We start from the raw sequence: 14747 nt of genomic DNA, 5'->3' as shown, positions 1-14747 counted from the left end.
GTGCGAACACGTGCTCCGTCCATTCGCACTAGCCCAGGCCCACGAGGTGCGGTGAGCTGGTGCCGCACACGCTGTCCAGGGGTACACAGGAGGAAGCCCTCCTGAAAGCGACCTGGCTGGGTGTCCCAAGAGCCACAGAAAACACTGTGTTTCCTTAACTCGCTAACTGTACTTCTGAAACTTAACCCAAGGACATCAAATGTAAAACACACATTTCTGGGGGCGCCTGGTTGGCTCAGTCAGCGGAGCGTGCAACTCTTGATCCCAGGCTTGCAGCAGTTACTAAAAATAAAATCTTTTATTTTTTTATTTTTATTTTTTAAGGATTTTATTTATTTGACAGAGAGAGACACAGCGAAAGAGGGAACTCAAACAGGGGGAGTGGGAGAGGGAGAAGCACGCTTCCCGCTGAGCAGGGAGCCCGATGTGGGGGCTCGATCCCAGGACCCTGGGACCATGACCTGAGCTGAAGGCAGACGCTTAACACCCAGGCGCCCCCAGAATAAAATCTTTTGAAAACAAAGGAAAACCCCACATATCTGTAGTGTTGGTCAGGTATGAAATTACGAGGGCTGGTCTGAGAAAGACAAAAGGGGAAGGTGTGGGTGTGAGACAGAGGACGGGCTCCATGAAAGTAAGATGTGTGAGGTCTGAGACATGAAATAAAATCTGACCCTGAGAGTCTAACTGGAAAATGGCCTTTCATCAGTTTGTTCCTCAAGGACCCCTTCCTCCGCTGCCCCTCCCTGCGGCTGCATCCCACCGCATCTGTGAAGGCTGCCCTCGGGCGCAGTGCTCCCCGCAGCTCCCGCATCTACTTTGGCTCCTGACACTAACGACAGGTCACGGAGAGCCGAGGGCTAAGCCCGGGTAACACTGCTGCCTCCTGGCCACCTGACTGTTCACCACTGGACAGACCCCCCCGGAAACTCTGGTGCCAAAATCCCTCTTCAGAGGGGTGGCCACCTACACACGGGTCAGTGACCGACACAGCAGAGTTTCAGGGAAACAGCTTCCAGAGCTGCCCCAGGTTTTCTGTCCGGCAGTCCTTCTGGAAGAACTTATTCCCACTAACCCTGAACGCGGGCACTGTGGCGAGAAGCTTATGAGGTTTGCAATGACAGTCCGGTTCTTTCCAACCGTCAGCTGGCACTGGGCCCGCCCCACATGGAGACAGCAACTCGAGAGAACACTCACGGCGCATCCTCAACCTCAGGGACAAGAAGCACTAGCACCAAAGTGGTCTGGAGACTCCAGCAACTGCTTTTTTAGCTACACTTTTACTACGCAATACTGTAGATTCACGTGTAATCCTAGGTAGTAACAAAAACTATCTGCCCAGTTGCTTCCAACAGTAACTTTTTACAAAACCGGACAGTGACGCAGCCCCCCGCCCTTATTCAGACCGCCCCCGCTGACACGTGCTCTTGTGTCTTAGTTTCGTGCACTTTTCCGCCGGTGAAGACACACAGGACTTCGTCCCCGCGGGGGCTGCCTGGCTCCTAGGCCCTGCCAACACTGTTCGCCACCCTTGTGCCCGTGTCTCTGGAGAATGGGCTCTAAATGGGAACCACGTGGCACGCAAGCTTCCGGGACTGGCTCTTCATTCAAGACTGCCGCCAGCCCTGCGGGTGAGACCCTGCGGGCGAGACCCTGCGGGCGAGACCCGGGCTGTGCCCGCTGTGTGCAGTCAGGGTGTGGGCGCTCCCGGCAAGCCAGACCCTCACCAGCGCACAGCAGAACCAGGGAGAGCCACAGCAGGTTCTCACAGAGAGGAAAACCCTCTGGTCAAGCAAGTCGTTACCCTCTCATGAAAATTCAGCAGACACGAGCTTCATCCCATCTTCTCAACTAACTCAGACTACCAACTACAAAGCAATCGCACGAAGAGGGCAGAGGCTGCAGACACCCTGGACACGCGCGGCTGCTGGACGGAGCGCAGGACAGAAGTGAGGAGACTCCTACTTCTGCCTCTGCTGTCCCTTGCGCCACACTGGCTGAGACCCCGTGCGCAAAGCAGGCTGCCAGCGCGCTGCCCACCACCTCTTCCTTCACCGGAAACCCTTCTTTATTGTTACCGCTGTCTTCAGTTACGATTGTGAGATAGGAAATTTTCCCCCGAGGTTCTTCCTGATTCTTTCATACTTGGCTTTTTAGATTTAATGACTTCATCCATGCAGGATTTATTTTGGAACACATGAAACAGTCTCTCTCCAAGTAATAGCAACTCTTCCACACCGTTTCGTACACAAGCCTCCCTTCTGCTACCGCGTGAAATGCCACCGCAGCTCCGTATGAATTCTGAGATAAACCAGACTCTGCCTCTGGGTGTCCTGTTCGGTTCCATTACGCTTCCTACCTATTACTGGACCAACCCGTTAATTTTTGGGGAGAAAAACATCTTAGTATCTGCCACTATCAGCCCCACTGATATTTTTCAAAATCCTGTAGATTTTCTGATGAACCAAATCCTCATCCTCCACCCCCGAAAACCTTTTAACTCAGAAGCCTTCTGAGGAAGAGCCAAGTTCCCCAAGAGCTCTGTCAGCAAAAGAAATGACTGACTGCCCGAAGGGATGCCCCATGAAGCCTGAAACCAGGAATAACTAAACCGAACCCAAGCAATGGCTACTGGTTTCCAGTTAAGACCTATTCCAAAAGAGCCTGAAGCTGGGGGCACCTGGCTGGATCAGTCGGTGCAGTGTGCGACTCTCGGGGTTGTGAGTTCGAGCCCCACGTTGGGCAGAGAGATTACTTTAAAAATAATAATAAAAAATAGGGGCGCCTGGGTGGCTCAGTTGGTTAAGTGTCTGCCTTTGGCTCAGGGTCATGATCCTGGGGTCCTGGGATCGAGTCCCACGTTGTCAGGCTCCCTGCTCGGCATGGAGTCTGCTTTTCCCTCTCCCCCTGCCCCTCCTCCCCCAGCCCCGCCCCCCATGGTCATGCTCTCTCTCTCTCTCTCTCTCTCTCTCAAATAAATAATAAACAAAAATAAAATAAAATAAGTAAAGGACAACAAAATCAGCACCTAAGTTCGAGGCAGTTCCTTGACAAGACAACCATTTCCCTACCTGTGTGCCCTTCCGGAGAATCCTCACAGGACAGGGGACCGTAACAGGGTAATTATGAGGACAGAATTAATGGAGAAGACATATGAATCACTTAGTACAGTGCTGAGCACACTCCAGCTGTTGCAGTGGGTTAGCAATTTCCATTGTCATTAGCTCCAAGCAGCCAGCTTTTACCTTAGAGTCAATTCAGTTTAAACTAACCTTTTTATTGCCCTCACCCTTTGCTTGATCAGAGTCCTAATTCTACAGATGAGACTCAAGATTTGCAAGTGAGGTTGTTGTGAACTGGGGTACACAGAGGTCAATCACACAGGACAGCGATGTGTCCCACTCCTTCCTCGAGGCCACGCACCGTACCAACCTCTCGTCTGGGGGCTGCTTCTCAAGTCTACACATCATCAGGAGCCTGTGTGGGATGGGTCCAACCAAGTGCCTTCCTCCCCACCCCAGAATACTTGAGTTCAAGGCAGATCGGAGGTTCACCCTTTGCACGCAGAGGACTATAATTCTGCCTACCTTCAGATGTCTGGACAGGACAAGGGACCCATGTGCTGATGGAAGCACCTCTAAAGGACAGGCAAGGAAAAGATCCAGTAATCACATTAAAGACTGGGGGTAGGTGTGCTCACAGTGAAGGAGACACGGGGGCCTAGGTGCACCCTACATTTGTTTTTAACTTTTCTTTTTTTTTTTTAAAGACTTATTTATTGTATTTGAGAGAGTGGGGGCACAGAGGGAGAGAGAATCTCAAGTAGACTCCCTGCTGAGTGTGAAGCCCGATGCGGGGCTCGATCTCATGACCCTGAGATCATGACCTGAGCCGAAACCAAGAGCTGGATGCTTAACCGACTGAGCCGCGCGGGCTCATGCTACTTTTAAGATAGGTTTCCTGTTGCTGAGACCAGAACACACATGTGCAGACAACCAAAGTAGCCATTATTTAAGAAAGTCAAATAGAGGGTGCCTGGGTGGCTCAGTCGTTAAGCGTCTGCCTTCGGCTCGGGTCATGATCCCAGGGTCCTGGGATCGAGTCCCGCATCGGGCTCCCTGCTTGGCGGGAAGCCTGCTTCTCCCTCTCCCATTCCCCCTGCTTGTGTTCCTGCTCTCGCTATCTCTCTCTCTCAAATAAATAAATAAAATCTTTAAAAAAAAAAAAAAAAGAAAGAAAGTCAAATAGATATACCTTCATCATCTTCAGGGGTCCTCCCCTTAGATTTATCATTGTCCTTAGTCTTCTGCTTCATCCTGGAGGTGTTAAAATAGTAACTGCCACCTGCAAGGAATAGGGAATGTGTTTAACAAGATCTGCCCCTACAGAGAAGCGCTCAGAAGAGTATGTTCTTCAGTAACCAAACCAAAACAGAAGCCATCTGAAACCTACATCTGTAAGATTTAGAAGTTTGGGATGATCGTTCTTAGTATAGTAGCTGCCAATTATAGAATAATAAACTATTTCAACTTACGGAGTATCTTTGTAATTCAAATCAGCAATGCAAGGGAGTAAAACTTCCTTATGAAGGTATACTGAGAAAGTCTCCTGAGCTTGTTGGAGAACAACCCCTTCAAGAACCACAGTCACTCTAAGCTAATTTAAACTAATGAGCAACACGGTGGCTCTGACACGTGCGTCAACAGCAACCCAGTGGCCACCACCACCAAGACACAACACTCCTCCCACCAAAGGCACGGGTCTCGTCCACTGTCTAACTGAACTAATGTTTAAAAGGAGAGGAAGGAGAGTCTCACCAACCATGACAGCTATACCTCTCTTCACAAGGTTAACAGAACCACCAGGGAGACTACATTGATGGCCCCTGGACACGGGATCAGAGAGAGAAGGAGACTCCCCACTGAGCAGGGAGCCCGACTCGGGGCTCGATTCCAGGACCCCGGGATCATGACCTGTGCCACCGGGCGCATGCGTACACTTAAGTGAGGAAACACACACAGGAGGTGAGCGCGCGACTGACCACATGTGGGCACCAAGCCACGTAATGTCCTTTAGGAGTTGGGAGATTCCACTTTTCCCAGTTCCAACTGGATAGAGGGGGGACGTAAGATCACATTGTCAATCCTGGAGGTCCTAAGTCCCTTGAGCTAAGATCTCTTTTGAGGATGTCACGGTGTCTCACCGAATGATAAAACCATTGTTAAACATAAATTACTTGTAGGCTGTTTGTAGTTACCTTCTGGATATAAAACATACAGAGCCACTCTGAAGATCCTTACTAGACGTTCTTGCAGCTGGCTAGAGAATATGGAAAACCTTGTAAGCAGCCCAATTACTGCCATACGTCAGATTTTTTTAAAAAGGGGAGGGGGACGACTCAGGTAAGCACACGCGGCCTGTTCAGACCTTATTCAGTCTATCTGTCCATAAACTGCACTTGAGAGCATCTAAGGGCTCACAATAAACAGAAGCCAAAGTCCTCGGAGTGATTTCCTTTCACTATCAGTGTCAAACCAGCAGCTTGATCCTGATTTATTTACAAATGTCACAGGATGTGCCTACTACCTGTGTTTCACAAGATACACACCTAAGAGTTTCCAGAGTCTGACTGGATTCTGGACTAGATGCTGTTTCCACAACAATCCACTGAACCCTTCAGCGGTTGGGGTCGGCAGGCACAGCCGCAAACTCTGAAAAGAAACAAAAAATACAGAGGACGGCCAGGATTATAATTCAACCGGTCCTCAAGTTATGGTGAAATATAACAACAATAACAAATTATGACCTAAAATGTGCGTGTTGAGCCCCAGCCAAAACGGCAGCAGGATTTGGGGTCTTTGTCTTCTGGATAGTTAACCTGAGCTAGAGCCTGGAGCGCACCCTCACTGGACAGTGCTCAGTCAATTCAGGTCGGTAACGCGTGAAGCTACGGGACATGGGTAAGATACAGCTATATGGTACTTTGCTCACACAAAACCGTCACCCGCCTTGGAGCAACGGCCAAGGACCATGGGGACTCATCTTCATGAGGTCTGATCCACGTGAGCCAATTGTGAAACAGCTCTCCATGAAACTCTTAGTGGGTTCAATTTTTAAAACTTTTGCGGGGAGCACCTGGGTGACTCAGTCGGTGAAGTGTCTGCCTTCGGATCAGGTCATGATCCCGGGCTCCTGGGATCAGTCCCGCATCCAGCTCCCTGCTCAGCTGCAGGTCAGCTTCTCTCTCTGCCTCTGTGATATCTCGCTCTTTCTCAAATAAATAAAAAAAAATAATAAAATCTTCTAAAAATATAAAACTTTTTTTTAAGATTTTTATTTAGTTATTTGAGAGAGAGAGAGCACAAGCAGGGGGAGAGGGAGAGAGAGAAGGAGACTCCCCACTGAGCAGGGAGCCCGACTCGGGGCTCGATTCCAGGACCCCGGGATCACGACCTGAGCCGAAGACAGACGCTCCACCGACCGAGAGCCACCCGGGAGAAGCAGAGGGAGAAGCAGGCTCCCCACTGAGCAGGGAGCCCGAATCGGGGCTCCATCCCAGGACCTCGGGATAAGAGCCACCCAGGCAGCCCTTAAAAATATTTTTTTAAAGATTTTATTTTTAAGTAAGCTCTACAGCCCACGTGGGTGGGGCTCGAACTCACAACCCAGGATCCCGTCGCATGCTCCACCGACTGGGCCAGGCACCCAAGACGCCAGGAAGGAAACCACAAGGCAGAAAATATCAATACACCAAAAATGGGCTGGAAAAATGCAGGCTGGGACCTATGAGGAGTCTCCTCCGGGGCTGCCCGGGCGGCCTCTCCGCACGACCGGGGGTCCCCGCACCCGACCGCGCCTCTCTCGCTCACGGTCAGCCGGGGCCGGGGGCCCGGGGATGGGGGGGGGCGGGGGGGCGGGGAGGAATGGGCGGGGCCCGCCCGGGGATGGGAGGTGCCGGCCGAGGGGTGGGGAGGTGGAAGCGGGGGTGGCAGCGGGTCAGGGGCTGGAATGGGCGGGGCCCGGCCCGGGGTCGGCGGGTACCTGCTTGGCGCGGCCTCCGGCCCCCAGGAGCCGGATCGCAGGCCTGTGGACGAAGTGCCGGCACCTCCTTCCGGCCCCGAAGCAGAGGCTTAGGCTCCAGCCCGAGCAGGGGCTCCGCAGTGGCCCGGACCCCGCGGCCGGGCCCGGGCGGAGGGCGCGCAGCAGCAGCAATGCGGCCGCCATGTTGGCCCGGAAGCGGCGCCTGCGCGGTCGGACGGCCCGGGGGGCGCCTGCGCGGTCGAGGCTGGCGGAGCTGGTTCCCCGCGCCCGCTGCACCCCGACCGTCCCGGCGATCCCTAGCGGTTGATTAGGTGCCACCCGGGGCGCAGCGCCGCGAGCGGAGCCCGGGAGGGAGGGAACCGGGACTCCGCGCCGGACTGCGTGCTGCGGCTGCGCCGTTCGGGGGCGTCGCTGCTGGAGAGGGTCGCCTGGTCGCGGGGTTGCGGGGCGGAGCGCGAGAGCCCGAGGGAGCCGTGCCGGGAGAGCGGGGACCCGGACCGCAGGGTCTTGCCCTTGGTTCATGCTTCAGAGGAGCGAGGGTGGTCGGGCGCCGTGGCGCAGGCCGAATCCTCATGGTGCGGGTGTTTCATTTCGGAGAGTTGAACATCTCACCTGGTTTTTTTCTGCTGGCGGCACGACGGTGTCAGAAGTCGTCCCCAGCGCCGGTCATCGGGGTCGTGGCCCGGGAGACTGTCCCTGCGCCCCGGGCCGCCGGGGCTCCTGCCGGTCCACCTCTGTCCCAGCGCTTGAGCGCTCAGCTCTGAGATTGCTGACCGCTGGAGCTTTCGGCTCGTTTAGTAGAAAAATCAGAATTGGTGGATCCAGGTGGTAACGTGTACCTCTCCGTCGTCCACCAACCCCTACAAGCGGTCCTGGTGCTAACTGGTGCCTGGTCCGTATCAGTCACTCTCTCTCTTTTTAAGATTTTGTTTATTTGAGAGAGAGCACGAGCAGGGGTTGCTGGGGAGAGAGGGAGAAGCCGACTCCCCGCCGAGCGGGGAGCCCGACAGGCTCGATCCCAGGACCCTGAGATCAGGACGGAACCGAAGGCAGGCCATTAGCAGACTGAGCCACCCGCGTGCCCCCATATCAGATACCCTTATATTCACAATTCTGAAGTACCTTTATGTCTATCTTACAGATAGACATAGGAGAGCTTTATGTCTATCTTTATGTCTATCTTTTCCAGCTTTATGTCTGTCTTTACAGATAGACATAGGAGACAGACTCAAAAATCAAAAATCAAAAGCAGCCCGGCTGAGAAGTGATGGCACCGTCTCAGAGCTGGTCTGACTGGTTTCTGGGCCGCACTCTCCACCATTATTCCTTAGGTATTATAAAAGTAACTGCATGTGTGAACCCTTCCCCTGCCTCAGTGCTGAAACTAGGAAAGTGTGGGGACAGTTTTTAAGCTCAGTGTCCTGATGACGGGTGCTCAGCCCTCCAGCAGCTGGTGTTTCTGCAGAGGTTCGTTCTTGTTTGTGGTTGGTGTGTGGAGAGAGCAGCCCCTAGGCCCAGGGCTGCCCGTGGTTCACACAACTGAGCTCACTTCCTTTGCTTCTCCCGTCCTCCTACCACCTTCCTTCACCATCAGTCCTTCCTCCCCAGCCCCCCCACACTGTTCCTTCTTTCGCTGGTTAAGTTGCCCCACCCACTTACTGCCTTCCCTCCTCCAGCCCGCTCTACCCTGCCCTCGCTCTGCCCAGACCAGTCCCGTGACTGTGACTTCCGAGAGAGTGGTTTCTCGCACCTTATCGACGCTTGTGCAGTGTGCCCTGATGGGAAGTGACCAAGCCCTCCACCCTCATCCCTGTCCCTCATCATCCACTCCAGAGGATTCGTGACTCAAAGCCTCTAAGAAATGTGAACGTGTTTGGGAGGAGTGTAAGATACGCTCCTACTAATACTGCTTGAACTAAAATTGTTTCTGTGGTCTGACTGGCGCTTCAGTGGGAAGCAGTACAGGGTGATGGCAAAGGGCCCACCTCTGGCAGAAGAACACTGGCTTCTGTCCTCAGCCTATGACCTTGAGCAAGTTGCTGCCCTCTCCAAGCCTCAATTTTCTCATCATTAAAATGGGGATAATAATTATCTGCAAAGTGAGGCTAATAGCAGCCCTGGGTTTCCCACGAGGTTGTCGTAAGGATAAAATACAATAAAAGTACGTGAGAACGGCCCATGAAGCTGGCAGTCACTTATATGTAGGAGTTTATTCCTGGGATGTCGAGGCAAATGAGATTGTGGGAGAACACATTATCAATGCATTTATTCAACTGTATTTTTTTTTTGAAAATTTTATTTCTTTATTTGACAGAGAGAGAGCACAAGTGGGCAGAGCAGCAGGCAGAGGGAGAGGGAGAAGCAGGCTTCCCGCTGAGCAGGGAGCCCGATGCCAGGCTCAATCCCAGGACCCCGGGACCAGGACCTGAGCTGAAGGTAGGCGCCGACTGAACTACCCAGGTGCCCCTATTCAAATGCATTTAACAGCTGCTCTGGAGGTTGGCTGTGTCTAGGGCCTCAGGTGACTCTGAACCCCGCCCAGCTTCAGTGCCCCCTGGACACTAGGGCTCTGGTTTAAGCATTCAGGTGCCCATGACCTGGACCCTAGAAAGATGAGGCCTAGGAGAGCTGGCTCACTGGACCTTCCTCGGCCCTCAGGCCTTCCATCACCGGCTAGCTTTATTCTTTCTGTACTTCTCAACTTCTGCTTATTCATTTGTCCTTCCTCGGCTCTCTGAACTCTGTGTACATCAGGACAGTTTGGCGTGGCTTCGCATAACCATCTGAGGCGATCTCCGGGTGAACTCTGGGTGTGAGTCAGGGCATGTCTTAGGTCTCTCTGCATTCACACCCTGATAGCGGGTGTGTGTGTGAGCTAAGCGCTCCTCAGGAGCCCACGCTGTGGGAAGGAGGGGGAGAAGAAGAGATCGCCCACTCCCACCCTGGGACTCCCCCCTTGTTCCTTGGGTGGTGGGGGTCCTGGGCTTTCAAGTTCCTGCTGCAGGCACGCTGCTCCCGATAAGTCCTCCTTGTCTGTTAAATAGGAATGACATGTTAGCAGCTGAGACAGGAGTTGATCTTTGGGGCCATTTTTAGTTTTCATATTTAGGTTTCCTTATTCATATCAGAGCAAGTAATTATTTGCTTCTTCCCAAGTTGGGCAGGTTGGCAGCAACTAAACTTTTACTTATTTATTTTTTTAAAGATTTTATTTATTTGACAGAGAGAGACACAGCGAGAGAGAGAACACAAGCAGGGGGAGTTGGGGAGGGAGCCCGACATGGGGCTCCTGCGGTCCTGGGACCATGACCCGAGCCCAAGGCAGACGCTTAAGAACTGAGCCACCCAGGTGCCCCTCAACTAAACTTTTAAACTTTTTTTCTTTTTTTAAGCACGGTTGCTTCTACACTTAAACCCTGGCCTTTGAAGCCCTTGGGCTGTTGATCACTGTGATTGCTGCTCCCACAATGGTATCGGTGAGCTCCTCCTCGGAGGCTAAGTCTCACAGCTTGGAATGGCCTGCTCCACAATGACGTATTTGGCTAATCTTAGGATGTCTTCTATAAGATACACTCCTTTGTAGAACGTCAGAATAAACTCATTCATTTCTTTGAGTTTTGGTAAATTTTGTTTCTGAACTAGAGATCTTTTTTAAGAAATTATTTCTTCTTTGGGCTGCCTGGGTGGTTCAGTCATTAAGCGTCTGCCTTCGGCTCAGGTCATGATCCCAGGGTCCTGGGTTCGAGCCCCTCATCGGGCTCCCTACTCAGCGGGGAGTCTGCTTCTCCCTCTCCCACTCCCCCTGCTTGTGTTCCTTCTCTCGCTGTCTCCCTGTCAAATAAAATCTTCAAAAAAAAAAAACACAAGGGAATCATTTCTTCTCATATTGCTTGTTAGCTGGGTTTTAGTCATCATATGTATGGGATTTTATAATCACTGATTTTGTTCTTGAAAGGATAAAAAGTCATTTCTACTAGCAAAAAACCTGTACAGAAATGTGTGTGTGACTGTCTGTAACCTCTGTGTTTCTCAAGATGCTGGGTGTGAGATTTTGGACCGATGTCCAGGGGGCACCCCAAAGTGCAGGGGCTGCTTCCTCTCCAAATTCCATTACCTCCCAGAGCTCTGGAGAGCACACGCCAAGTTCATTCATCTAATCTGTTCTGTTGATTGTATCTGCTACCCACTGATACAGAACAAATGACCCCAACACTTGGCAAGGTAAACCAATGTTCATTGTGTCACACAGTTTTCTGAGGATCGGGAAGCTGGGTGTGGTTGACCAGGTGGCTCAGGCTCAGTCTTCCACAAGGGTGCGGTCCGGTCGTTGGCCAGGGCTGTGGTCATTTGAAGCTTTCCTAGTGCTGGAGGCTGGGTTTCCAAGGTGATGCCTTTGCCTGGCTGTTGGCAGGAGCTCAGCTCCTCACCACGTGGCATCTCCGTGGGGCTGCTCACATGACATGGTCCCATTTGGCAGGGACGGCCCAAGAGTGTGAACACCATGGGGCAGGGGTCATCGAGGGTCTCCTTGGAGGCTGCTGACCACAGTGATGATTACAGAAGATGTCTGTTGTTCACCTCTGCTCAGCAAAACCCAACCTTTGGATCCTGACTTCCCCTGGTCACATGACCCCAGGCCTTCCTAGTGCTGCATTCATCCCTACAATGATTGGTCCAGGAACAGAAAGTCAGCCTGAGGTCCTTCCTCAGAGCTTCTGTTTGAAGGTGAAGAAGACACTTTGCCTTTGGGGTCATGGAGTAGAAGGATGGATTGCCTATGCCCCTTTCCCACCATGTGGAGAGAGCCAACCACCGCTGCAGAGAAGTTGGCCCACAGATAGAGAAGAAAAAGCTGCAGGTGAGGCTTGGGACAACCTGGTTTGCGTCCCTGGATCCGGTCATGGCCGGTGGGAACCCCCACTTCATTCCTTATCATGAGCCAACCCCTTTCTTTAGATGCAAGTTTACATTGGGTTTTTGGGTTTTTGTTGGTCCAAGCTGGGGTTTGCCTGTCCAGGTTCGGTAGCTATGGGGAGTCGTCACTGGCCAGAGCACTGGGGTCCCTCCTTAACCCCTCAATGTGAGCTCAGAAGCTGTCTGGGATCAGCTACCAGAAAAGAGGGACCATGTTTGGATGTCCAGTTTACAGCCTATTCCTGGAAGTTACTGGCTTGCTGTCTTCCTGGCCCCAGGGGTTACTTGTTAGGTGAACGATAAGATATTCGAAGGAAGAAGGCGTTCACTTTTTGTATATGGTCCCCCAGACAACTTTCAGTTGAATGTGCCGTGTAGCCAACAGGATCCTCTGCTTGCTCGTTTCTGGGGTGTAGACAGGGATCAGATCAGCTGTATCTCCACTCTGTAATCTACAGCCAGCAATCATCAGCAGAGCGTCCCCATTTCTCGGGGTTGGACAGGACACACTGTCCCCCGAAGGTCTCTGTGTCCTTCAGTGAAGGCGTAGAGTATTCACCAGCTGGCTGGTCCTAGATCCTAGAGGTCTATGGCTATTATGGCTCGTCAGCAAATCAGTGATGGACGTACTTCTGTAGAAATTCCATGAACCACATTGAATTTGGACAGCCACAGCGTAACAGGAACAAGACGCAGGGACAAGCAAGTGTTCCCAGACATCCCTGTCTTTTCTACCAGCTGCTGAAGAAAACCTTGCTTTTGTTCACTCCGAACTTCCAACTCCCTGTTCTCAGAGATTGCTGGCTCACTCCCGGATGTTCTGCAATGCAGAACAAAAAGAGAAAGGACAAAAAGAGGTCAAAAGAAGGGAGGACAGATCCAGAAGGGTGGGGAAAGACCCCCAGAGCTGTTACTGGTCCCAGAGTAAAGATGATGGAAAGAGGGGAGGAGGAGGGGTGAGAGGGGCAGGTGGGGATAGTTTCTGAGGGTGAGTTTTTGGGGTGATTGGTGAGAGGCCCTCAAGCAGTTGCAGAAAATGAAAGAACTGGAGAAAAAAGTCTATTGTTAAGGGATAAAGTGGCATTTCCCTTCACAGACACCCTACGGCCATGTCCTAGGTGCTGGGGACACAGCAGTGAACAAACGCTTGTCCTCGATGAGCTTCCATTCCCACGAGAAACGAGTCAACAAGAGCAGCAAAGCACACGGTACGGAGGGCAAGTAAAGCGTGAGCGGGGTGGAGGAAAGCGAGTGTGCGGGCTGGCTCCACCACCATGGTGAGGACCCTGCCTTTGTGCTCTCGGTGGAGGAGCCTGTGGAGGGTTTTGAGCTAAGATGGATTCGTCTGTGTTACAGCATCCTTTTGGCCAGACTGGGGTGGGGCAGGGCAGGGCTTGCAACAGCCCGAGCAGGAAGGTGCGCTTGGACGTGTGGGACAGGCTGAGGCTTCCCAGAGGCACAGGGCAGCCGGCGGTGGCTTCATGTTGACCTTGGAGGCCGGCTGATCACGGGGTCAGCACACGACTGCCCTCACCCCGATGAGGGCTGAGCACCCCACCAGGCCCCACCAGGTGCAGGTGTGAGAGGACCAGTTTCAGGCGCTGGTCCTTTTCACCATAATTTACAGGTTGATTTGACAGGGGCAAGGTGGCTGCCTCTACAAAGAATTTGAGCCAGGGCTCACTTAAGCCCCCTCCCCCCACAGATCATTGGCTACACAGACACACACCAGCAGATCGAGGCGCCAGGACCTCCCTGTGGTCCACTTAGCCGTTTTCCCCAGAGGATCCGTGTTTCTGGAATTCAGGGCCAGCCCTGGTGGGAGGAGGCGTCAGAGCTGATCAGGTTAAGTCGGAGATTATCTGGAGAGGGGAGGGTACTTTGGCTTTATACTGGCCTCAAATCGGAGCATGCGATATGGGTTTGGCCACATCTCTGTCCGTGCTGTTTTATGTTTATTTTGTTTGACAGTTTATTTGTGACTTGGGCCCTAGGCAATCCTACAGCCGGTTACAGTTTCATAAACAGAATAAACAAAATGAAACAGAGCCCATAGACTATGTTTACAATCCTTCTCTGGGCAGAAGGGAGGGACTGAAGCACTTGTCTGGGAGGTTTGGGGTACGCAGGCACGAGAAGCCGGCCTTGCTGGACGCTGTGGGTGCTGTGCGCAGGGTCACTGGAAGGTGACTCGCAATATTCAACGCTGGAACCCAGGAGCAGCCGGGTAGCGTTCCTTTATTTCTCTCAGATGACATCTATCCTTTTATCTTCTGAATACTTTTTAAAGTTGCAAAGCTGAGCTTCAGTGACACAGTTTACTAATTCCTGTAATCCCGAGCATCACTGCTGTCCCCAGTACTGTGTATCGTGTTTTGAAAGGTATGTGTGCCCATAAAGCACGGTCTCTGCCCAGAGGTGGTGAAGCAGGGAGCGTGAGCTCCAGGAAGGAGCTGAGGGACTGACATCTGGGTTCCTATGGCCCGGGCCAGGCTATCCCCCACAGCAAACCCATCTCCAAAGGTCTCTGCTTCTCCCCCCCCAGGCGGGTGCGTAAATGGCACGCAGGACAGCTCCAGGGGCCGTCCGTGAGCTCCCAGGCTGCCCAGGCTGGCTTCTTCTGTGTCTGGGCCCACTGCTTTCCACCATTTCCCCACACTCTGCGCACTCCCACTGAACCGGACCACTTCTCTCTCCCTTGTTAAGTTGTACACCTTCCAACAGTCTAGGGACATCTAACTCAATCTTCCAGACCCCAGGGCCCTGTATCGCCTTCTTCAGAACAGTTACCT

General features: G+C 52.6%; 1 protein-coding gene and 1 long non-coding RNA gene across 5 annotated transcripts in view; one reads left to right on the top strand and one right to left on the bottom strand.

The window, feature by feature from the left end:
* SPG7 (SPG7 matrix AAA peptidase subunit, paraplegin) overlaps positions 1-7234 on the bottom strand; it is a 30146-nt gene extending 22912 nt beyond the window's left edge. For 3 of the 4 annotated variants that reach the window (XM_021705660.2, XM_021705659.2, XR_002481188.1), the window contains exons 1-3: positions 7042-7234; positions 5609-5711; positions 4255-4344 (exon numbers count right to left, since the gene is read on the bottom strand). In XM_021705660.2, coding sequence (XP_021561335.1) covers positions 4255-4344; positions 5609-5711; positions 7042-7224 — 376 coding nt within the window. In that variant the 5' untranslated portion in view covers positions 7225-7234. Of the gene's footprint in view, positions 1-4254; positions 4345-5608; positions 5712-7041 lie in introns of those variants that run through there. The other variant, XM_021705663.2, reaches the window with a different exon arrangement.
* A 4419-nt stretch (positions 7235-11653) lies between these two features.
* LOC110591426 lies at positions 11654-13858 on the top strand. The gene is made up of 3 exons (XR_002481020.1): positions 11654-11899; positions 13052-13163; positions 13661-13858. It is a non-coding gene; the product is annotated as an uncharacterized LOC110591426 (long non-coding RNA).
* The last annotated feature ends 889 nt before the right edge of the window (positions 13859-14747 follow it).

The sequence above is a fragment of the Neomonachus schauinslandi genome, chromosome 16 (genome assembly GCF_002201575.2).
Source record: "Neomonachus schauinslandi chromosome 16, ASM220157v2, whole genome shotgun sequence".
NCBI lineage: Eukaryota > Metazoa > Chordata > Mammalia > Carnivora > Phocidae > Neomonachus > Neomonachus schauinslandi.
This window is presented reverse-complemented; position numbering and strand designations above follow the sequence as displayed.